Below are 24,954 nucleotides of genomic sequence, written 5' to 3' on the forward strand. Positions count from 1 at the left end.
TTTATATAGGAAATGGTCACGATGCTTCAAAAATTTAACAGTAATACCATGCGTAAGGCCCAAAGGTAAGTAAATCCTTGTTTAACAAATGAAGCTTCCTCTTGCAAAAAATTCTCTTTAGGCAAAATATATACAAGAGAGTCTGCTAAACATTTTAAATATATGTTTAATGAAATAGCTCTTTGATCTGAAATTGTCCTATGAGATAAAAGTTGCTATTAAGAACTATACGGTCATGACAAAGACCTGTCTTAAAAGCTGAGGGAATGCGTAAGGCTTTCAGCAACCATGGTGGGGGGTGGGGGGTGGGTGCAACTGGAAAAATTAAAGCAGAATCCAGTTTTTCTGCAGAGCCGCCTTTCAACGTGTAAGCACTGTGGTAAGAGGGATATGTTGCCACATGCCCAAGCAAAAAAAACTGAACTGTAACTATAGATATGCCACACAAATTATTAGATTTATCTGGAAGAATATGAAGAACAAGGTGTAATTTTTCCGGCAGTTTGATTATACAACTCATCAAAAAGCCTGTTAGTACATACAGATAACTAAGGCAAAAATACCAGTGAAAGGATTCTATTGTACACACTGATAAATGACAGATTATATTCTACTGATTATTTTTGCCTCATATTCATATATTCCCAGACTACCCTTCTGCCTTTGTCTGAAACCCAAAAGCATGGGTGGAGAAACCCTTCATTGAACGAACACCCATTGAACGAACACCCATCTCCCTCCCAAGACTAGTGAGGTGCTCCAAGGAAGTCGACATTTCTTTTCAACATAATTAGATGAGACAATATTTTAAGCAGTCCTTTTTCTTCCAAAGAGTATGGGAGATTTCTTAAAGACAATTTTCAGAAAGTCAATTAAGTTATAACACAAGGGCTTTTCTAAAAGGAATTAAAATTGCTTCCCTTTTTGGCTACTGATATAAAATGTATAGTCCAGGGAAGTTAAATTAATAACCACAAAAATTACCATCACTGCTTTCTCAACTGATAATTGATCTTACAATTTGGTTTTGGAGTCCAAAGCTGGATGTGCTAAAGAACAATAAACTAAACACTCAACAATCATTTTTAAAATGTAAATGGAATTTCTCTCACTTAAAGATAATTACATACTACTTATTAAGAAAACTATATAAAATTGCCACCGGGGGGAAATGACTAGAAAAGGTACTAAAAATGTATTTTTCCTAGAACACTCTTATTTATGGGTTCTTAATTTACAGATTTAGAAGAGACAAAATACAGAACTGATTTCCAAAAGAACTGGTTGCAAAATGCAGAAAAATTTAATTGAGCATTTAGATATTTTTAAAAGTAATCTTTAAATACTTTCTGTTGATGAGCTAGTTTGATTATTTTTGGTCTAAATAGTCTAAAATAATATGTAGAATTATTGTTGAAACAAAGGAAAAAAGATTTCTAAGTGAATGCTTTCAAATCCTTTGTTCTCATTATGCATCAGAATGTCTGCATGCAGGAAATCTAAGCAAAAGTGAAAATGTAGTTGATTTGAATACTGTATATTGTTTTTTAAACCTGTATACTGGTTTTCAATTTATGTTCTATATTTAAGATTGTCAAGGAAGCAAAATTAAATAAGACAAAAATTGAAGTATTCTTAGATTTAACTCCTGTACTTCCCCCTCATGCCAAGGTGCTACTGGGTACATTATATATTCTCTAGCATATAATTAAGAAGGTAGTAAAGGTCAAACATTAAGTAAATGCTTATTCTTCCCCCACAATATTCTGCTAAAAATCATTTGAATATGCTGCACTGATACACTCTAAGTTTAGTGGATATAAGTATTAAAAGCTAAAATAAATACTGTATTAGCTGTATAAAAATAAATCTTTCAAAATACCTAAGACTATAAATACATTTATATTTGTCCTTTCTCAGTGTTTTTAGCAATATAGTATTAAAAACATAAACAAAGCTGCCCATCAAAATTTTTCACAAAAAGCATTAAAATTCTGTATTAGACTCTTGGGGCTATTATTCATAACCATAACAGAAATGTGAAGCCCTTCAAAAAGGCACCAAATACGAGCTGTCTAAAAGCAAAGAAATGAATTCTAGGGAGATTGGGGAGGGATTCTACGGAGATGGGGGGAGGGGCTCCTTTATTATTTTCTACACTTTTATGTATTAAAAAAAAATTTAAGCCAAGAAATGTTTAGCAAAACTCAAGTAATGAAATTTACAAAAATCTAGACCATCCAGACTTAAAGAGAGGTGGAAAATCATGTCTATTTGGACAACTAAAACTAAAATAAGTTTTCTTATAATCCAAGCAAATCCCACAAGAAAGAGGAAATTTCCCTTTACAAAGAAACAAAGAAAATGAAAAATACTTCAATCTGAGAGTCCTTAAAGTAATAGAAAAGGATTCTTTAAAAATGTGTATTGTGATTTGCTCAAATATTTAAGAATAAATCCCAATTTCTGAAGTAATGCTTCATTCAGGATTGAAAAAGGCTTTTCTACCTCATGCTTCTATTATAGAGATAGGATTGCCAGGTTAGCATTAACACAGGGCATGCAAGAAGCTTGCCAAGCAGGAATACAATTTTATTAAATGCAGAGTACTAATTCATTTTTTGAGATTAACAAAAATAGCTGTCATATAAATTTACATCTTCTAGGTTTACAAACAGATAATCAAGTGTTCATTTTAATAAGTTATCAGCTAAAAAGTCAAGAAATGTCACTTTTAATGTCATCTAGAGCTTTACATCCGAAGGTTAAAAAATATATACCTCATGAGGTAAAAAAGTCGCATGGATTTTTAGAAAGAGCCACAAATTAATTTTTATAAACTTTAAGTGCTACATACTCATTGGAACCCATGTACCAGTATACGTAATTTAGCCCCAAAATTTGCTTTCAATGAATTTAATTATGTTGATGCTTAAAAGCACAACTTAAATCTATACCACATGAGAAATAGAAGAAATGCTGAACATTAAAAAGTTATTTTAACATGCAAATTACAGCTAATAAAAGTTATACAATTTTTCCTTAAATTGAACACTTAAAAAGACACATTTCCTTTGTAGTTCATGTCTAGGGAAAAAAATCAAGATTGCTTAGAAAGCTTAACTCCACTGTAATTTATTAAGAGTATTAGTTATGTAATCAGAGTAATCAGGAGTTTATAAAGGCTAAATAAATCTTACCTTTATGTAGCCCCAAGATACTGACAGTAAATAGTTTGCTTCAGGCATTTTTGATTGATTATATAAAGAGACAATCAGTTCTAAAATATGTATATCTTCAAAACCTTGATATTTTAACAATCACCACAAACACAGGGTGTGTAGATTTCTAAAGATTTCTGGTAATTAAGTACACATAAGAAAGCCTTGCATTAGCTCCCATCCAGCCGGCTTCCCACTGAATACATGCCTTTTGTAAAACTCCAGAATGCAACAGAATTCAACCACTATTCTGAATAAAGAAAATTCATGTGATAAAGAATCATCTAAAGATCTAAGGGTCTGCATCTTTCTCTCCCTGAGCTCCAGGGCTTAATGAATAATGTATGTCAAGATGCTTAGCTGTAAGAAAGACTAGTTCTGTCAAAAGCTACCAAATAAGGAACTGCAGGGAAGCCTGGAAGAGTGACAAGAAACCCCTCCCATAAAACTCCAACTATGCACCAATCACACTGCGCCCCTGGCTTTGTCAGGGTAGGGGGCTGGACTAGGTTCAGGCTGCTCTGTGATTGGGTGGCAAGGGTGAACCTCTGGGGAGGAGATTTTCCTCCTCACCTCTGGTAAACGCCATTTAATAATGGTATCCCTACCGCTGAGGCTGCCATCTGAAAAGATGAATGGGCTTCCCTCTCGGAGTGATGAATAAGCACCATAAAACTCTGCAAAATCCATAGTGCATTCTTAAATAAGAATTGCCAATCCTTTCAGAGTCATTTCTATGAATTTTAATATTCTCTGATTTCTCTTCAAAATAAGAGAAGCTGCTTTAAAAATGGCCATCAGGCATTTTAATCATCTCCTTCTGTCAAAAACAAGTGGTTTCCCTGGTGATGCGTAACTACAGTTCTTCCTCAGTCTACATAATAGCATAGTGTTAACTATAAAATATGATTAATGTCCAGAATTCATAAATGTAAGTGATACATTTCCTCACCTGTAGCATTGCTGTTCTCAGGTCCTTCTGTTTCTACTGTTATACTATAGCTTAAAACCTTAAAAATCTAAGGGTGTGATGATTTATTATAAGTGATGGGGGGAATCCTGAAAACTACAGCACTGTGTATGGTTAAAGAATGCAGAGTTCTGTGTACCTATTTCAGGATCCGTAGTTTGATCAGAAGAAAATACTTTTCTGATTGTATGATTGACTCTTGAGTTCTCTCGTGGTACAGCAGGTTAAGGATCCAGCACTGTCACTGCAGCGCTAGGGTTGCTGCTGTGGCCTGGGTTTGTTCCCTGGTCTGGCAGGGGGTGGGAGGAGTGACCTTTAAGAATACAAGAGTGATCAAGCCTTTTACAAGGAGAGTTAAATAAGAAATCTAAATTCCTTTGAGAAAAAATAATCATTTCTATTGGGTTTGAGATTGCATTATTCTGTAACTTTTATACTAAAGGGGTCTAATGGCTAAGAAATGAGGGAATCCAGCTTTTAGGAGAAAGTTCTGTCCATTCTACCTCACCTCCTTCTCAGTTTGTACCTACTGCTTTGCACTTCTATGACTTGCTGACGGGGTGGCTGCTCCCTCTTCCTGCATCAGATTTGTCTGTCAGAGAGCACATCCTCATCAGGACAGCAGGAAATGCTCTGCCTCTTCTGAGCTTCTCTTGGTCCTTTGCTGCCAAAGTCCTCAACTGCAGTTCATACCTACTGTGTTCACTTCCTAAATTCCTCTGAATCTTCCACAAAAGAAATATGTTCAACCCCCAATTCTCCACTAAAATCAATTCCAAAAGAATATAAATGTCCTCGTCTCTCACTAGTCTCATTCTCCTCAACGTCTCTGAAGCAGTTAACACTTCAGCTTCTTTAGGAAGGTTTTCCTCCCAGTTCTCTGAACATATATCTTCACTGCCTTCTTCGCTTCGTTCTCTATCTTGGATTCACAAAGGTTCTATTCACAAAGGCTCTCCTAGGCGCACACTCTCTAATGGGCACCAGAATTTTAGTTCCATATTTCCAAATGACTATAACATATTCTTCCTGCTGGAATGCCCTGGCAGTCACCTTAAACTTTTTCAAAATTGGTCAATCCCTTTTTCTATTTAGAGCAGTTCTTACCATGACTACTCCCCATTTCACTGAGGGGGCCCATATTCCAGGGGTCCTGACTAAAATCTATGACTCTTTCCTGATATTCAATAGGGGTTTCATGTGAGTTGACCACTCTTAAGTGTTCAATGTAACTAATCCAACTGAATCCTTGAGTAACCCTGACATGTTCCCAGTCTACCATGTCACGTTCCCTCCTCCAACACTGTTACCAAGTTCTGTCTGCTACACAAGGCCTTTTCACTTAGTCAGTTCCTTTCCATTCCCATCATCTAAATCCAAAGGCGTCAAGGCTGAGAGAAATGCAAAGTACCTTCAACATCATCTCCTCCAACTTCTTCATTTCTACATAAGCAAGAACTAGAGAGACAATGATCTTCCCATGTTCATCCAGGTACTAAGAATACAGTCTCTGAGTTCAAATTCTTTAGTGCATAATCCTCAACAAATACTCTCACACTTCTCAGAGTGTCAGTTTCCTCATCTGTAAAATCGGTTACCATGGTGGCTGGTCCCCAAAGATGCCTCCTGTGAGCCACACCACCCTACGGAGTCTGAGCTGGCTTGTGTAATCAACAAGGGATGCTGCATGACCGTGGAGGTCATCACTGGAAGTCCTGCAGTGCTCCCCTTGGTCTCCACGGATGTACTATTGGGATCCCTGAGCCACCTCGTAAGAAAGTCTGACTATTCTGTGACCACCATGCTAGGAGGAAGCCCAGGCTAACTTTATGGAGTGTCTGCTGAGAGTGACAGAGAGAGAGAGGTGGCGAAGGCGAGGAGAAAGAGTGTGAGCAGGCAGGCATGCGCACCTGGCCAGTCTCCAGCTATGCCTGCCAGCCCAGCCCAGAGCCACACCAGAGAGTGAAGAATCCGCCTCAGTCATGCAGGCAGTTGTCCTTTAGATAACTTCGGCTCCTGCCACCATCTGACTACAACCACATGATGAACTCCAAGTGAGAATGTTGAGCCTGAACCCAAATTGACCCACAAAACAATGAAAAGCCACAAAGCCAATAAGTTTGAAGTGATTTTTTTTTTTTGGGGGGGGGGGCTGCACCTGAAGCATGTGTAAGTTCCCAGGCCACAGATCGAATCTGGGCCACAGCAGTGACAATTCCAGGTTCTTAAACTGCTGAGACTCCAGGGAACTCCTGAAGTGATTTGTTACATGGCAGTAAATAACCAGAACAATTATTTTGAGTATTAAATGAGATCTTATATGTAAAACACTTAAAACAACATCGCTACATAGTGATAAATAGGTATTAGGTGACAATGATAACATCGATGATGCACATCATAACTACTCCATTAAGGTGCCTACATTTTTAAACTCCAGGTTTATCTTTGTTTGTTTGTTGGGAACATACCATGTTTATTCTCTCAACTGCATCACATCATTCCCATCACATTTCAGACTCAAAACACTTTGTTTCTTAGCTCATCTGCTTTGGCTTTTCTCCTTCCAACCCCTTACTGCTCTCTACCACCAGGCCGGCTTTCCCCAAATTCAGCCTCAACCTGCTACTCCAAAGCCAGTCACTGACAACTTGGTATTGCCTGCTTCACCAGATCCAGATCCCTCCCTGAGCTCCAGCTTGACAACATCTGATCCTAATGCCCAACTTCAAGCCCATCTTCAACTGCTCTTTACACGCTTGTACTGTTCCCACAGGCTACTATTCCACCCATCCTTATGATGTAACGGCTGGTCCCACATTCCCATTGACAGTGAATTCACTGCCTACAATATCCTCCTTTTATTTCATCTACTTCAAGCTGGTCTTTCAAAGTCAGATTTAGATCATTCAAAGTGCATCTCCAAACCAAATCTTCCAGCCTTTCTCCAAACTCTTTAACTATTCTACACGCATTCACTCCTTTACTTAATGATTACTTAATATGTTCCTATTGTATTCCAGACACTGTCCTGGACACTGGGGACATAGTAGTGAGCATTGCAAAGATTTTTCACTTGCAGTTTACATTCAATAACTAAGTCAGTAAATACATAATATGTCTTGTGATGGTAGGTACAATGGAGGAAAAGAAATGATAAGAGTCATATGAAGAATAAGGGATAGAAGTTCCCCTCTTATAAGATGATGAGAGAAAGCCTCTCTGATGAGATGACGCACATTCAGAGACCTGAAGAAAGACAGGGAGCAAGTCACGTGGATATCTGGTGAGGGGAGTTGCGGGTGGGGGGGAGTGGGTTAGATAGCGAAGAGGAATTCAAGTGATGGGTTTGCCAAGAGCAGAGGCCCTGAGGCAGGAGCAGGCTTTGTGAGCTCCCTAAAAGTGAGGTATGTCATACAATTGTTTAAATCCAAACCATGCTTTATGGTGGTTCTCAGCCATATCAGAATTATTGCCCCTTTTGGAATTCATCTATCAGTCTATTTTACTCTTTAATTAACTTCAAACTAAGTTACTTCTTTCTTTTTGTAACAAATACTGTTCAATCCTGAAATGAAATTCCTGGATGCTCTTCCTACATATATACTTTACTAAATATATATACATACATACAAAGTAATCCTTAGATACTCAAAAAAACAAACAAACAAACAAACAAAAAAAAACCCCTAGGATAATGGCTTCTCAGTAACATCCAGATGAAAAAAACTTGTATCAAAGACCACAAAATATAGTTACACACAACTAAATGTAAAAAATAATGAAAGAGTCAAAAGCTTATACCATTTTTGTTGTTGTTTTTTTCTTTTTAGGGCTACACCTGCAGCATATGTAAGTTCCCAGGCTAGAGGTCAAATTGGAGCTGCAGCTGCCAGCCTATGCCACAACCACAGCAATGCCAGATCCAAGCCACGTCTGTGACTTATGCTGCAGCTTTTGGCAATGCCAGATCCTTAACCCACCAAGTGAAGGCTAGGGATGATCAAACCTGCATCCTCATGGATACTAGTCAGGTTATTAATCCGCTGAGCCACAATAGGCACTCCAAAAGCTTTTATCTTACCATTATTTACCAGATGTGTGAGCTTGAGAAAGTTATTTAAACTTTCCATGCTTCAGTTTACTCATCCAGAAAACGAGAATACTAATAGCATCTGCCTTACAGGTTGTTATGAGTTTTAATTAGTGCATACATACATGTAGAGCACTTAGTACACTAAGTGCTATGTGAGTGTTTGCTGATTTCTGAGAATTACCATGAATGTGACAGCAACATAGATAGCCTTTTCCCAAAATGGTGACTGGCTCTTGGAAAGATTTTCAGATGTAACAAAGTGCAATCCTCCCTCATCATACACTATGGTTGTACGACTCAAAAATTTAGTGTGGATTAAAACTACACACAAAAAAAAAACCACTCTGTGTTTATATATATACAATAGTTGTATTCTAGGCTCAGGTAATCCTAAGTGAATTCTGCACCTCTATGAATGGCTGCTGGGACACAGAGAGACACTCCGTGGTGAAGGGCTACCCCATGGATTCCAACACATCAAGCCTCCTGGCTTCTGTCCATGAAATGCCAGGAGGACTCTCCAATCAGTGTCCCTGAAATTTCCTCAATTCTTTTCTAGTTGCTTCAGCTGCCTTGAACTTTGCCTCCACAACCAGGGTGGAGGACACTGGAGGCAAGAAAGGTATGTTAATCATTCTTTATATTTCTCAAAGTAGTCAGTGAACCACAGGCACAAAAAGATTCCACTGTAAATTCATTATCTGCTGTAGCAGGAGAGAGAATGGTAATAGCAGTTACAGTATCAAGTAAAAAGTATCAAGGAAGATTTTCACAGTTCTGGGGAATCAGAAATCTTTTTTTTTTTTAAGTCTCTGAGCCAAATTAAAATTCATTTCATTTTCCCATTATAAGAAGCAGACTAGAAGCTCCTTCCCATTGCCACAGTAGTAGAGCCTGCAGAAAGAAATCTAGACAACCCCGAAGAGAAATTATGCATGAAGCCAGAGAGATACAATGTTTACAGACAGACTTGGCTCCTGACAATTTTAATGAGCCAACTGTAACAGCATTTATTAGGTACCTGCTATGTCTAAGAACTCTATATATCTTATTTCTGATCTTTACAATATCCTGGTTATAAATATTATCCCTATTTTAAGGTGAAAAGACAGACACTCTTAAATAGTCAATTACTTGCCTTGAACGTGGCAGGGCCAAGATCCAAGTACAGGTCTCAGCCTTTGCTCTTCATGGTGAATGAACAGCTCGTCATATAAGTAGGCTGATTCAAACTCTATGATAACAGTGTGAATTTAGAAATGGACATGCTATAAAATTGGGTTGTGATGATCATTGTGTAACTATAAATGTAATAAAATTCATTGAGTAATTAAAAAAAGAGAAGCGGACTCCTTTATCCTTAATCTTTGTGCTGACTCTGCAGTATCTTGAGGTAAAGAACCACTGCTACTGGGGAGTTCCCGTCGTGGCGCAGTGGTTAACGAATCCGACTAGGAACCATGAGGTTGCGGGTTCGGTCCCTGCCCTTGCTCGGCGGGTTAACGATCCGGCGTTGCCCGTGAGCTGTGGTGTAGGTAGCAGACGCGGCTCGGATCCCGCGTTGCTGTGGCTCTGGCGTAGGCCGGTGGCTACAGCTCCGATTCAACCCCTAGCCTGGGAACCTCCATATGCCGCGGGAGCGGCCCAAGAAATAGCAAAAAAAAAAAAAAAAAAAAAAAAAAAGACAAAGAAGCAAATCTGTATAAAGTAGGCCTTCACATATCCAGTGCTGCTCAGCTTAACATATGCAAATCTAATTGCTAAAAGACTCCTGAAGAATTCTGAGGCAAATTAAACTTCAGATATTAAATACAATAACAACACCATCCCAGTGTCTCTAAAATCACTATGCGTTCTTTTGCTTTCAAAGTCCTTAAAAATGGTTTTGGAGGCAGATAATGATCTAGAATTAACTGATGACCTATATTTCAAAATAACAGAATTTTAAATCTATTTTTACATTATAAAAATTATACTTTCTTCCATTAAGGCTAATAGTACAAATCAACCTTAACACAGGTAAATCCACTAAATCTGTTTGTGTTTACTGCCCTCTAGTGATAAAGGAACCAAATGCGATTTAAAGAGCAGCTTTGTTCCTGAAGAGCCACCGCATTTCAGAAAATAAAATCTTATCTTACAAACATTTTGGAGGCTTGAGATTTAAGGAACTCCTGGCTTTTAAAATCGAAAAATCATCTGAAAAACCTAAGAATCATTCTTTAATTAATATGGTTTGAAAATTTTCTCCCAAAATTGTTTTATTTAAAATAAAACTGCAACATTTATTGAGAAAGAAATTCCAATATAAGAAACTTTGTTTTGTAAGATTCCTTGAGGCTGAAATGACTTGATGACAACTGTATTTAAATTTCTCTTTACCACAGGCTAACTCATTACATGTTGGCAAAGTATTCTATAATTGTTAATACCTAATAGAATGTATTGAATCATGTATTTGAAGCATACAGAGTTTTCTGTGCTCATAACTAATTAGTAAATCTAGTTGAAACCACCACTATCATCATCATCGTATCTGCAGGGACTTTTGTTTTACTAAAGAATAATTAAGGCAATGAATGGGTACACAAACCTCATATAAATGAAGCTTCCACAAAAATAATCTTGTATGAAAAGGAACTTTCTACTTACAGTCAAAAGTAGAACCCCTGATTCACTTAAACTGTCGTAATACCAATATTCTATGTTTATGATGGCTATTATAGTCACTAAAAAATACTTAATAACATCCCCTCTGTAAATATGTGAATACCACTTTTTATATGTGAATCTTGAAATAATTTTAAGTCATAAAATTTGGCCTATAATTCAAAGGAAAAAGAATATTCCTTTTAACAAATGGGACTTAAATAACTGGACATTCACTCACAAAACAATGAAATTCATCTTTACCTCGCATCACATACAAATATCTACTCAAAATGGATAACAGAACTAAATGTAAAATATATAAACTATAGGAGTTCCCACTGTGGCAGAGTGGGTTAAGGATAGGGTGTTGTTTCCAGGGTGACACGGATTTGATCTCTGGCTGGGTATCTGTGGTGTTGGTTGCAGCTGTGGCTCGGCTTCGATCCCTGGCCCAGGAACTTTCATACACCATAGGTGTGGCTGAGAAGGAAAAAAAAAAATGATAAAACTTCTAGAAGGAAATACTTGCGATCTTGGATTAGGCAAAGATTCCTTAGAACACAAAAGTCATGAAGCAGAAAAGAAAAAAATGATAAACTAGACTTCATCAAAACTTCTCTTTGAAAGAAACTGATAAGAAAATGAAAGAATAAGCCATATACTGGGAAGAAAATATGTGCAAAATACATATCTGATAAAGACTTGTACACAGAATTTATAAACTCAGAACTCAAAAGAGTCAGCAAGCACATCAAAAGATATGCAAGATCATTAGTCCTAAAAAAATAAAATTAAAACTAAACTGTGGTGATACTACACACTTATTAGAATGGCTAAAATGAAAAAATACACACAACACGAAATGCTGGTCAGGATGCAGGAAAAATGGAACACTTACACATTGCTAGTGGGAATGCAAAATGGTACACAACTCTGGAAAACAGTTTGGCACTTTCTTATAAAGACAACAAGAACAATGACTACAGTGAGTCAGTGAACCAAAAATCTCACTTCTAGTTATTTACTCAAGAGAAAGAAAAACATGTGTCCACACAAAAGACCTACATATGAATGTTTGTAGAAATTTTATTCGTAACAGTGGAAACCTGGAAATAGCACAGATATCAATAAAGTGGTAAAGGGATACACAAACTGTGGTACATCCTAAAATGAATCATTAGAAAGCTATAAAAAGAAACAAATTGCTAATAAATGCAATGAGTCATTAGTGGATGAATCTCAAAAGCATTATGCAAAGTGAAAAAAGCCATTAAAAAAGGCTATATATCTATATCTATATACATCTCACCTATATGATTTGATTCATGACATTGTGCAAAGACAAAACTATAGGGACAATAAGACAACAGGATCCTGACTGCCAGTGACTAGCAGTAGGGGGAGGGGAATGACTACAATGAAATAAGAGAAAACTTGTTGGGTGATTTAGGAAATATTTTATATCTAGATTTTGGTGGTAGTTTTCAAACTGTATGATTTGTGCAAACACATTCAACTACATTTTTAAAAAAGTACATTTATCAATTTGTAAATTATCCCTGACTTTGGGATTAATAGATGCAAACTATTATATTTAGAATGGCTAAGCAATGAGGTCCTACTGTATAGCACAAAGAACTATACCCAATCTCTTGGGAAAGACCATTATTGAAGAGAACATAAGAAAATAATGTATATACATATATATACATATATGACTGGATCACTTTGCTGCACAGCATTGTAAATCAACTATACTTTAATAAAATAAATAAAAAATGTTAGGTGATGTTTTCAACTTATTTTAATTCCATATTTGCTTAACTTTGCCTAACGAGGAATGAAAAACAAAAATCTCAAGCATAGTTACATATGGTAAAATAAGATATTTACTCTTCCAAAGAGATTCATCATTATATCCCATTCAGAGACATATGCTTGTCTAAAATCTGTGCTAGCTTTGAGTAGGACAAGACAGAGTAAACTCCTAGTTATGCAAAGCCTTTAGGCAATATAATAACCAAAGAAGTATTCTTGTAAGTACTAATAACATTTTCATTACATCCTTTAGAATGAAAAATTCTCTGAAATACTTTATATATTTCCCTGCTTTCTTAATCAACCAAACTGATCTTAATTTGATTACTTTCTGGTGATCCTGGGCCACCATTATTGACTCATTGCTAAATAGTCAACACATATTTATTGTATGTTCATTCTAGGTCAAGCACTGTGCCAACTGCTAGAGATGGAAAAAGTCCATTAAAGTAGGTAGAGCTGCTTGCAGAAAACTGAATAGTCCCATTGCTATATGCATATTTTTAAGTTCTTCTATCACTTTTTTTTGGGGGGGGGTCCTGTTTGTCTTTTTAGGGCCGCATCCATGGCATATGGAGGTTCCCAGGCTAGGGGTCCAATCAGAGCTGTAGCCGCCGACCTACGCCAGAGCCATAGCAGCGCGGGATCGGAGTCGAGTCTGTGACCTACACCACAGCTCACGGCACGTCTGTCACTTTTTTACAGGTTTTATTTTTTTCTGAGTCCTTGGTTATCAGTCTGTTCTCCGGTGGCCAATACATCCATCTGCCTCCTTACACTTAGTTCAGCGTCCCTTTCCCCCTTTTTATTGTTATGGGTTTTTTTATAAGATAGCATTTCCCAGAATGCGTTGTAGAGAAGAGTAGTCCAATGTGATTGTGCTCAAAGAAGATATCCAGTGTCAAATAAACTTCTGATATAGTGCTAACCTTCTTGGAGGCTGTGTACCTTAGCATATTAAAGGCTCTGCCAAGAATAGTACTATATAACCTTACTTTATTTTCTTTAATCTAGTACTTCTCAAAATTACTCTAGTACTTAATTCTGCTCCCTTCACATGAATAAACAAGAAAAATTAAAAAAACTAGAAGGATTTCATTGCAAATTCTTGTGGAAAGTAATGGGCTTTCAATATTAAATAATAAAAGTGTTTAAAACGGTTATTCACTTACTGAACAAAAATTTCTTAAATAAATTTTGTGCCAGTATCAAGTAATGAACTAGATAGGAGAGTTCTCTGCTCATGTAAGCCTTGGATTCTTGGGGCAAAAAGACAAAAACCAAGCAGACCAAATAATAATAATAATAATATTAATAATAATAATAAACAAGTGACAGACACAGATGAAAGAAAAAGGGGTAACACGATTCCATGATGGTGGACTATTAAACAGTCAGGAAAAGCTGAACTAAGAAGGTAATACCTGGGAGTTCTCGTCGTGGCTCAGCAGAAAGGCATCTGACTAGCATCCATGAGGACGCGGGTTCAACCCCTGGCCTTGCTCAGTAGGTTAAGGATCTGGCGTTGCTGTGATCTGTTGTACAGGTCGCAGACATGGCTCAGATTCTGTGTTACTGTGGCTGTGGCGTAGGCTTGTAGCTACAGCTCTGATTCGACCCCTAACCTGGAACCCTCCATATGCCTCGGGTGCAGCCCTAAAAAGACAAAAGAAAAAAAAAAGAAGGTTATACCTGACCTGAGACACCGATGACTAGAAAGAGCCAAAAGATTTGTGGCAGAGCACTGAGCAGGGCTGAGGGAACACAGCCAGAGTGACGGAGGAGAAGTATGTGGAATGAGAGTAGAGGTGGGTCGAAGCAAGATCATGTGGGTACTTGCAAGCTTTCCAGAGGGTGTGGGTGCCACCAGATGGTTCTGAGCAGGGGCTGACATGACATTTTTAAAAGTTGGCCCTGTACAGGCTTATAGAGAGGCAAAAGCAGACAGAAGAGGAGGATGCAACAGAGGAAGAGTTAATGAGACTTGAAATGAATGCTAGAAGTGAAGAAATAAGAATCAACTCCTAGACTCCCTGCCTTGACAGTCTGTTTGTGCCATTTGCTGGGAATGTACAAGACTGGGGGAGGTACAGATATGGAGGAGGATAAATAAGGAGAAAGAAGACTCCTACAAATTAAGTGCAAGGAAATTTAAGTACGTGAAATTAATTTTTTTTTAAACTATTGAGGGACCTCCAACCCCATCCCCAAGTTCTTCAGAGTTCTGGATAAAGAAGCTACTAGATAGTGGAGTTTTGAATATGTAGTTACTTTTAAATACCCCAATGACATTATATTAGGATAAAATGTTTAAAGATATTTTTAGACCAACTCAACAGAAAGGGCATCAACAGATAATCTATTTTTAAAATCCCCTCTTCAGAGCAAATTCCTAATGTGAAAATCTAAGCAAGGTCATACAGCATAACCAAAATTATAATCTAGCACTCATAGCTGGCAATATTTTTATTAAAGTAATATGTCTTATTTAGACATTTTAGGAAGACTTTACTACAGGTAATAATAAATACAATTAAAAATAGTGCAATAATAGGATTCTTTTTTTTTTTCCATTTGCAACAATGACAGAAGAGTAGAGTATGCGAATGATGAGACGTACGATGGTGAAGGAGCACTGGTTTCTCCAGGTGGCTTCACCTGAGTTGAAATCTTGGCCCTGACTCTTCTAAGCACAATAATATCCAGCAAGCTATTTTATTTATTTATTTATTGTCTTTTAGGGCTGCACCCATGGCACATGGAGGGTCCCAGGCTAGGGGTTAAATCAGAGCAGCAGCTGCTGGCCTACACCACAGCCACAGCAACACGGGATCTGAGCCTGGTCTGTGACCTACAACACAGCTCATGGCAACTGCTGGATCCTTAACCCACTGAGCAGGGCCAGGGATTGAATCTGCATCCTCATGGATACTACCATGGTTCATTACTGCTGAGTCACAACGGGAACTCCCTAGCAAAATATTTACAGTCTCTGGGTTGTGTGGCAAGTTGGAGTTAATGAAGGTAATCCAACACAGTGTAGTAAGCAGATGTCAGGAATGCAATACGTTATTTATATTATGACCAGAAATACTGAAACGTGTCATAAGGAAAACAATCTGATTAAAAGAGTTCCATGCAGATTTCTACAGTATCTACCCAATTGTTTATGCAATCAGTGGTTTGTCTGTAAACTGTTAGAATCACTGATACCACTGGAAAATGCTTCTCAAGATACAAAACAAACAGGGATAATTTTCTCAGAATGCAGTCACATGACCAATATAAAGACATCCCTTCAGGCTTCAGGACGAAATTCCAATCTCCAATAAAAACGTAGGTACTACTCCATGGGTGACTTGGAACCAAGGAGCTCAAGCCCAGTACCAGTGAGTATAAGACACTAATCTTCTCAGTCAGCAAGTATTTAATTAGCCTCCACTATGTGTTAACTATGGTACCAGGTACTAAGGAGAGATCAGTCAGCAATGGTCTGCACAGAAGCAGCTTACCTAACAGTGTGTCAGAGCCAGAAGATAAATAAGCATGGCCAGTAGCCATTCCTCCTTCCTTTCAGCGCACTGTCCAGAGGCTGGACATGGAAAAAAATCGATACCTTAGACGTCCTTGCAGCTAGAGTTTCACATGTGACTTAATTTCTTCCAATCAGATAAACCCCTGATCCTTCCCATAAATGAAAAGGTTGTCAATTTCATCGTTGTTTCTTTGTAGATTATCTGCCTCTTCTCTCTAGCTGTCTTGAGATCTATTTCTGTGGTTTCTATGAAAATATCTGGATGTGGGTTTCTTTAGAAAAAAAAAAAAATTCCTCTTGGAATTCACTGGACCTCTAAAATATTTCCTCTTCTTCTATAATTCAAATTAAATCTATGTTGCCATTTTGCAAAATATTGCTTTCAAACAATTTTTAAAATTACACATGATTGTTCTTAGATTGTGAGACTAAATTACTGGCACCAAAATATACGAAAAACAAGTAAGATTTTCCTAATTGCCCATAAAGTAAGATGCACCTCTGTGTTCCTTCTAACAAAGAACTTAGACTTGAAGACATAATTTAAAAATAACTCATTTTTATTCACACTTCAATAAAAGTTTATTTTAACCACGTTGGCATTTATTCTTCCACGATACCTGTCTATACTTATATTCTTAAGGAGGAGGACATAAATATTTTTGCTTTTGGGAATAAAGATGATAGGGGAAAACAAAATGAAATAATACAATTAAAAACAGACAACAGACTCTGTTTTACTTGATCTTCCCAGTGCAACTCTAATGCTCTGTGAGACAGCAGGTCAATCACATGTGAGGTGGAATGGGCTCATCAGACACATGACCGTGATGGAATTCTGTGGAATACGTCCAGGATCGAAAGCTCCTCTGGGACATCTGGTCCACCCTTCTGCCCCTCAGGAGGCCCACCACTCTTCATAATTAAGAGCCCACCTCTCCTGGATGTTTTCCACTCTTACGTAAGTCCACTCCACTTTGGGTGAATGCAGTTTTAAAACACTGAAGTAATACTGAGCTAATGATCATTTACTTACACTGAGCTAATACCATTCTTCACAAGCTCTTTATAAATCCCTCAAAGTTGATTTGATTCTGGACACAGCAAAGGAAATCAAAGTGTGGCTTGTAGGTTTTATGAGAGACATTACAACAAACAAGAGAGTAGTCCACTTCCTTAACCATTTAGATTAAAAAAAAAAACCCACTCCAGGTCTTACAAACAGTGATCAACAGCTAAACATGAGCAATTATAGCTTGGGCTGTTGCTGCTGGTCCTGTAACAGCTAGAGGAGCAAGCATGCAAATCAGAACATATGAACTTCCATTTGGGGTAAGAAAACATATCAACCTCCAATAGCAGTTGCACCATTTGGGTGTCCTGATCCAACATCGAGGTCGTAAACCCTATTGTCGATAGGAACTCTAGAATAGGATTGCGCTGTTATCCCTAGGGTAACTTGTTCCGTTGATCAAAATTTTGGATCAATAAGTGATGTTATGGTTATTTTGACTGGTTTGTCTAGATTAAAATCACTCAGAGGGTTTTTTATGCTCCGAGGTCACCGACTTTAATATAGCTTCCAGAATACCAGTTCTAATAATTCACAAAACTATCTTTCTCTAAAATCCACAGTTAAAAGTAATAATAGTTAATACTGATTGATATTGATAAATATTTATTTACCATCTACTACCTGCCAAGACTAGCATAGAATACTTGCCTGGCATTATCTCATTCATTACTAATAACAATTCTGTGAGGACTATTATTATTCCCATTTTACAGTTGAGCCTTAAGGCCCTAATCATCAGGTCTATACAGGCAACTTCCAGGTTGCCTGTCTTTTCACCACAAATCCAGTCCTGACAATTGAAGGCCTCTAGGACATTTCTATTTAGATATGTAATTTCATGTCTAAAGATTTAACTGACATATCTTCCACCTCACTCTCTTCAAATCAGCTTCTCTCCCTGATTTTCCAATTGTTATTCCTTCTATTATTACTTGAGTTTAGAATTTCATACTTTCCTCTGGCTGCAGTGCCCCAGCAAAGTCTCCTTTCCTGCAGTCATTCTCCTAACTATCCGTTTCTTTTCCTTCCCATCCTATTCCAGTCCCTCATCACTTACATGCCTAATTCCCTATCAGATTCTTTTTGCTTTCACACTTTCTCCTCAATGTGATCCATCCTGCATACCACCATCAGATTTATCTTTCTAAAACCATTTTGTTACTTTCCTTGTAGCATTTCCCCGAAAACAAAACACAAGGGTTCTTTAGGGTGGACAGAGTATTGTCCAAACAGCTTAATCTGACACTTGAGGTGCTCTGCAGTAGGGCCTCAATCTACACTTTTCACACCTGCCTCTGTTCCTGTAATCAGATTTTCTGTTCCAGGCAGGCTCTTTCATCCAGAATACCCATTCCTCACCCACACCTACAAACAATAAGGCAATCTGAGGGAGTGTCCCATCCTACCCTGCCTCATCCAGCCCTTGCACTATCATCTCTTTCCTCATTAGTAACCAATATGAACCTTCTATGTTCAAGATCCAACCTAAGTAGCACTTTTTCTGGGATGCTTCCCAACCATTCTCATTCTTAGTGTTGAACATTCTGTACTGCTCTATAGGACCAGTAAACTCTGGAACTCATTCACACCCAACAGCCTTACTTAACGTATACGGCAATAAGTATGTCTATATGCTTTTGTATGTACGTATCTACCTCTCTTTGTATGTATTTGAATACAAATGCACATATATTAAGCCTCATTTTGTCTATGAAAGCCTTTGGAGCAGTTTACTTGCAGTAACTACACAAAAACAAAATTTCCTTAGTGAAGGCCTAACTATTGGACTTATGTTACCTGAAGTCAAAAGATACAAAACAATAATGACAAAACCCAAAATTTAAAAAAAAAAAAATGCCTGATTTATTTCTCATATGAAAATGGTATCTGGCCTAGAGAATAATCAAAGATCAAATATAAATAACAAAGATAAAGCAAAGTAAAAATTTCATTCAAAAGTGATAATATCAATAAAGACTGAACACAGGATCTTGTTTAGTGACAAAAATTATTTATTCCACACAAAGTAAAAGCCCTGACAAAAGTAAGAAAGGATTCTTGTTCTGTGTCACTTTAATTTTCCTGTGCCTTAATACCTCATTTTTAATGAAGGAAAGTGAAGTGATCTCACAAATCTCTTTCACCTCTAAGAACTTTTGGAATTAAAAAAGAAAAAAAAATCTTTTTTTTTTTTTTGAATCAAGTATACTAAAGCTTGATTTCTCTGCAAAGTGGCTGATGGCAAGTGGAAAACGGAAAGGGATCAATCACCTACTCAGTGACTCATTTTCAACTCTGATACCAACTACACTGCCGGGGAATTTCTTTTCCCTCTGGCTACGGCGAGTGTCAGACCCATGACTAGCCCATCTGGGCTGGAATTATGTTCAAGGTCATCTCATCCATTCCTCTGTTTCTCAGCTGGACTGCCATTTTAAATTTGTGCGATGATTAAAGGGTTCTATTTTTGGTTCACATTTCTTCTTACCCCAAAAGAGACATTTAGTAACCTGATGTTGATTGATATTTGACACTCTTATTAATAATCAAAATCTCACTATTCTACAGAATCGGAAAAAAAAAAAAACATTTGGAGGGGCCTCTGAGGTCATTCTGGTGGAGGGAAAAGTAAAGTCTAAGAAACGTTCCAGTTTTTAGACAAAGTGGATTAAAGATCCACGTGAGACCCTCACAACTGAGAAATGTTTCTTTTGTGGCTGCATTCATACATACTCTTTCAAAGTAATTGTGGTCAAGTGATCAGTGAGAGTGTAAATAAAAATATGCTATCCAAGGGTGCTAGGTAACAAGCTAAAACTACAGTGAACAACCTCAGGGCGATCCCACATGCAAGCTAGGGAGGCACATAAATCAGCACGATGGGGATCAAGATTTCAAAGGCACACTCTGAGCTCATTTGCCCAGGCTTGTTGATTCAAGCTCCAGTTGCACTGGGTTACCTATATGGCAGCATATAAAGTTCATCTTCTAAGTTTAAAAATAGTTCCCATCCCAACTAAGGATAGGCCATGTACCTATGATGGGTGTACCCATATTATGGACTTGACCTAAGCTTTTGTTTAAATTCTCCTAACAATCCCATGAGATGGATTTTGTTAGTTCCGGTTTATAGAGAAAGCAAAGGCTCAGAGAAGTTGAAGCAGTTTAAATATCCAAGGTGGAGTTCCTTTGTGGCACAGCAGAAATGAATAGGACTAGGGACCATGGGGTTGTGGGTTCGATCCCTGGCCTAGCTCAGTGGGTTAACGATCTTGCATTGCTGTGAGCTGTGATGTAGGTCGCAGCCACGGTTTGGATCTGGCGTTGCTGTGGCTGTGGTGTAGGCTGGCAGCTACAGCTCCAATTAGACCCCCTAGCCTGGGAACCTCCACATGCTATAGGTGCGGCCATAGAAAAGACAAAAAAAAAAAAAATCCAAGGTCACAACTCCAGTGTGGGGCATTAATAACCATAAGAGAATTGCTGAGCTCATGGGGATTTAGGAGATATAAAGCAGACTCAAGATAAAGGTTCACATTTGTCATCTGCTATTCTGTTTCATTTTTCTCTTGGCATCTAATATCACTCACTATATTGGTGAATCAACCTATACCTATTTTGACACAGTCTCTCTCTCTTCACCCTGTTCCAGCTTGTGCTTTGACTCCCAGGCAACAGGTTACTTAGGGGATGGCCCAGCAGCTGGATGTGACAAGCCACCCATGCTGCTACTGGGCCATGACTCAAGGAGGCAACAGGTGAAGGAGGAGACGCCAGCTACTGGTGTTAAATAAGACTCACGCCTCATGCAATACACTATGTCTATAAATCTCCCCACTCCAGCCCATTCTCTCCCTCCCCCGATCCCACAACTGTCCTCTCTTAAGCATTCACACCCTCACACTGACCCCTCTGGGATTTCTTTTTTTTCCTTCAAGGCTGTTCCAAAGGTTTATTCCAACCAGATTTCACCCTGAACCCTGAGGTGGAAAAGGGGCAGAAACATGAAATGGTCCTCCAGCCAAGTACAGCCCTGCTCCTAGGTCGATCCAGTCAGATAGTCCTTCTGCCACCCTCCCCTTCCTTCTCTCAGTCCAGTGTATGGCTTTCTATCTTTCTTTCCTTCAGTTTTCCTCTTTGCCCTATTCACAAGCCCGGCTCCCTTCCCCATTTTGCCCGAATTAGAAAACAAATATCCAAGGCAACACCACCATAATAGGTCAGAAAGCAAATCCTGACACCTGCTTATACCTTCCCTGAGTTCATTCTCTACCTTCTCTATCTGCTGCCGTCCTCCCACTATTAACCAAGCTTCTACCACCCCTCCCAAAAAAACCCCCTGCCATCTCAGAATCTCAGATCTCCTTTGGTCATCTGGTCTTCTCATCCATGGACCCCAATATCCTTCAGTTTATGTCTGTGCCCTGTTCACTATCTGCCTGCTAGGCTGACTACTAGCCCACCAGGACATCCATCCCATCAGACTCTTTTTAGGAGCTAGGAGCTAGGAAGGTTCTCTGACTGGACACAGAGAACACAGAAGGCAGAATCAGCCACACAACAGGATTCCCCTCTAGGAGTGATATTTTGCTAAAATGGCTCTTGCTATTTTGGAAACTAGAGATTACTAAGTAAATAAAATTATTAGTACCTATTTTGAAAATGCAGCCTGAGAACATACACTTGTTTTCCTATCTTCCAGTCCCTCCCCGAGATGCTACATTCAGAAAAAGAATTACCTTCCTATTAAGAAGCAAATGGATTTTGGACATGTTTAATATTGAGCCTAAGTTTCTCATCTTTAAAAATGGGACAAATTATTTTGGCATGTAGTGCACGGTTTCTAGGACTAAGTTAGAAGTTTAAGGTTTAATATCAGGATCATACCTCACATTAGAAAGTAAGGCACGTAGTGATGTTTCTTGATCAGTGTAGTCAAAGACTGCTCAAATGTATCAAATCGGTAATATTAAAATGTTTGACAGTAAGGCTAAGGGGCAACAAGTAATTTCTCCACTGAATTCTGCCTTGGAGAGAACAAATTCCTCTCATTTAAGGGCTGATGAATCAATCTATAATGGCGCAAGCTCTCTTTTGGTTCTTTTGTTATTTAACTGCTCTGTAACACTGTCTAGAAAAATCAAGAGGTAGGCCCAAATAGTAATTCCCAAGAGAAAACAAATATATCTTTCCTGATGCATATTAAAGAAATAAAATATTTCTAGTTAAAAATTCCTATGATTTCTTGAAACCAAACTATCACTTACCCTTATGGAGATCTGAGAGACCATAGTAAGAATATAAAATTAAGAAAACAAAGAGCAGAAAACCAACATGTATATCAAAGATAATGTTAATCAGTTTATCCTTATCAGAGCGGACAGTTGAAACTAACTTGCTAAAAAAAGGGGTTGGGCAAGTCAGCAAACACTCACTGAATATCTGAATCTTTAAAAAAATGAGGTTCAAGACTTCCTAAGTCTATCTATATTTTTGTATACTCTTTTAACAAAATTAGAGCTCTTCATCGTTTGTAACCTTGAATTCTTTTGTGAAATATACATTCCTTACAAATAATGAAATGACACCTATACATTTATAAAGCACCCATGAAAGCATGTCTATCTCTTTATTAAAACCTGTTAAAGCCCCTTCAATTTTGAGATTTATCTTCTTCCTAAATTCTTCTGATAAAACTTATCATTGATAAAGCTGTAGTTCATTATTTTTCTGAAGCTTGAAAACAAGGCAGCAATAATAAAATAGAACCTCTCTTGGTGAAAGAATGTACCCTTTTCCTAAAACCTGAACTTGATGTAAAGGCATAAGCCACAGAAAGTCACCTCACTGAGAAATGCTCTTTTCTTTCAAATGCTGCATAATTCAGTTTAATTTGTAATTCTTTAAATAAACACATGATAATTTTGTTTTTGTATTCTTTTTAAAAAAATAATTTTCCACTGTAATGGAACAGCTATTATTTCTCCCTAATAGATATGGATTAGAATGATCAAGTAGAATTTGGAGGAGACTAGCAAAAGGAAAACACTCTGACATATCCTTTTAAAATATTTTGGGGAGTATTATTTAAGATGTCTTTATTCATATTTCAGGCTAAAACAAAAACAAAGCAACCAAAACACTGCTATGTCAACAATGGAAAGCAGCCTTAAAGTCAGTCAGTTATTTTCTGAAATGAAGAAGACAGACATCAGCCTGTACTTACTCCAGGATGTCAGCCTCATCTTTGCCTGGTTGCTATGGACACATCCCTGTCAGGCCTGTGCTTTCTACTCTCCAGATCTGTTTATGACAGGCCGTGGTGTTTCCTATTATGGTGCCTATGTCTGCAAGCACACTGCTTGCCAGCAATAAAGGCCAGAGGCTGCCACAACAGGGATTTCATTGCAGCAGACCAGAGATGCTACCGGGAACTCAAGCACGACCTGGGTAGACCTGCACAGAATACTCTCCAACAGGCAAAAGCTAATGAGCACATCTTTTCTTCCAGCCTGGCAGGGGAAATATTCAGATATGTCACTTTTACTGGGAACAAATCTATAATAAGAATGTTATGGCTCAAACAGGTGCAGAGGAGAGAGAACAGTTTAAGGCCATCAATATGACTTGTATGGAATTTGTTCGTATCATATAAACGTTTAATTTAAATGAGATGAGACTAAACTCAGCATAAATTACACTAAAGTTTCTGATAGTGTCTATAAGCAGGACTGAGATTTTTAAGTGGGAAATGATCAGGGCTCTTGTCAAGAACAGAAATACCACTTTCTTGCAAGGTATCAGCTACCATGAACAGATTCTAAGGTTAGCAATCCAAGACGAAAAATGGTATTTACATTATCCAACATCATGCATATGGTCCTAATTATATGACCAACTACAAAATGGCATATTGATACTCACTGGCTTTGGGCTAGAAGCCATGTAGAAGGACACATCATTAACACTCCTAATGGCTGGGTAGAAAACTCACTGGTTATATACTTGAACAGTTATTGAATCCACATGCTTATTAGAAACATGGCTTGCATTCCATCAACACATCAAAGAAAAAAAAGTATTATCTCCCTCCCACAATTTATAAATAGTTGAGATAAAGGTTATGTACAAAACCTCAAATGATGCAAAAACCCTCTAGAAAGTGAACCACATAAGAAGAGATTTAGGAGGTTTCTAACTTCCTAGGTAGACCTGGATAAGTTTTGGGTCTCATTTTCCAACTGAGATTAGATGAGTCAAACAAACGATCACATTTGTCTCTTTTACTCCTAACACACCAGGCTTGAGTCTGAGATGGACTCAAGGACAATGACACTTTGAAATGCTGCTCATGCTAAATACCACCAAAACTACCACAGGACTAAGTGTAGGTATAAACAGAACATATTTTCATTTTACTAATTTAAATTAATTCCACTCAAGTGATGATTAGAAAAATCAAAACACATTTCTTCAAATCTTGACCAAATGTTCAGTAACTCTCTCACAAAGGGTAAAACTGAAGCTATTACCCATAAAGGAAGACTTTTTATCTTCTAAGTCCTTAAGGCTTAGAAGAGTAAAATG

At 37.9% G+C, this 24,954-nt stretch overlaps 1 protein-coding gene across 26 annotated transcripts in view; it reads right to left on the minus strand.

The window, feature by feature from the left end:
* The window catches only part of PDE4D (phosphodiesterase 4D), a 1,509,235-nt gene that overhangs the window by 20,032 nt on the left and 1,464,249 nt on the right, over nt 1-24,954 (minus strand). Inside the window, exon 1 of one of the 26 annotated variants that reach the window (XM_013984797.2) lies at nt 13,687-14,259. The exons of 24 other annotated variants lie outside the window; for them this stretch is intronic. In XM_013984797.2, the coding sequence (XP_013840251.1) occupies nt 13,687-13,713 (27 nt within the window). In that variant the 5' untranslated portion in view covers nt 13,714-14,259. Of the gene's footprint in view, nt 1-3,200; nt 8,041-13,686; nt 14,260-24,954 lie in introns of those variants that run through there. One more of the 26 variants, XM_003359786.5, reaches the window with a different exon arrangement.

Source organism: Sus scrofa, chromosome 16 (genome assembly GCF_000003025.6).
Source record: "Sus scrofa isolate TJ Tabasco breed Duroc chromosome 16, Sscrofa11.1, whole genome shotgun sequence".
Lineage (NCBI taxonomy): Eukaryota > Metazoa > Chordata > Mammalia > Artiodactyla > Suidae > Sus > Sus scrofa.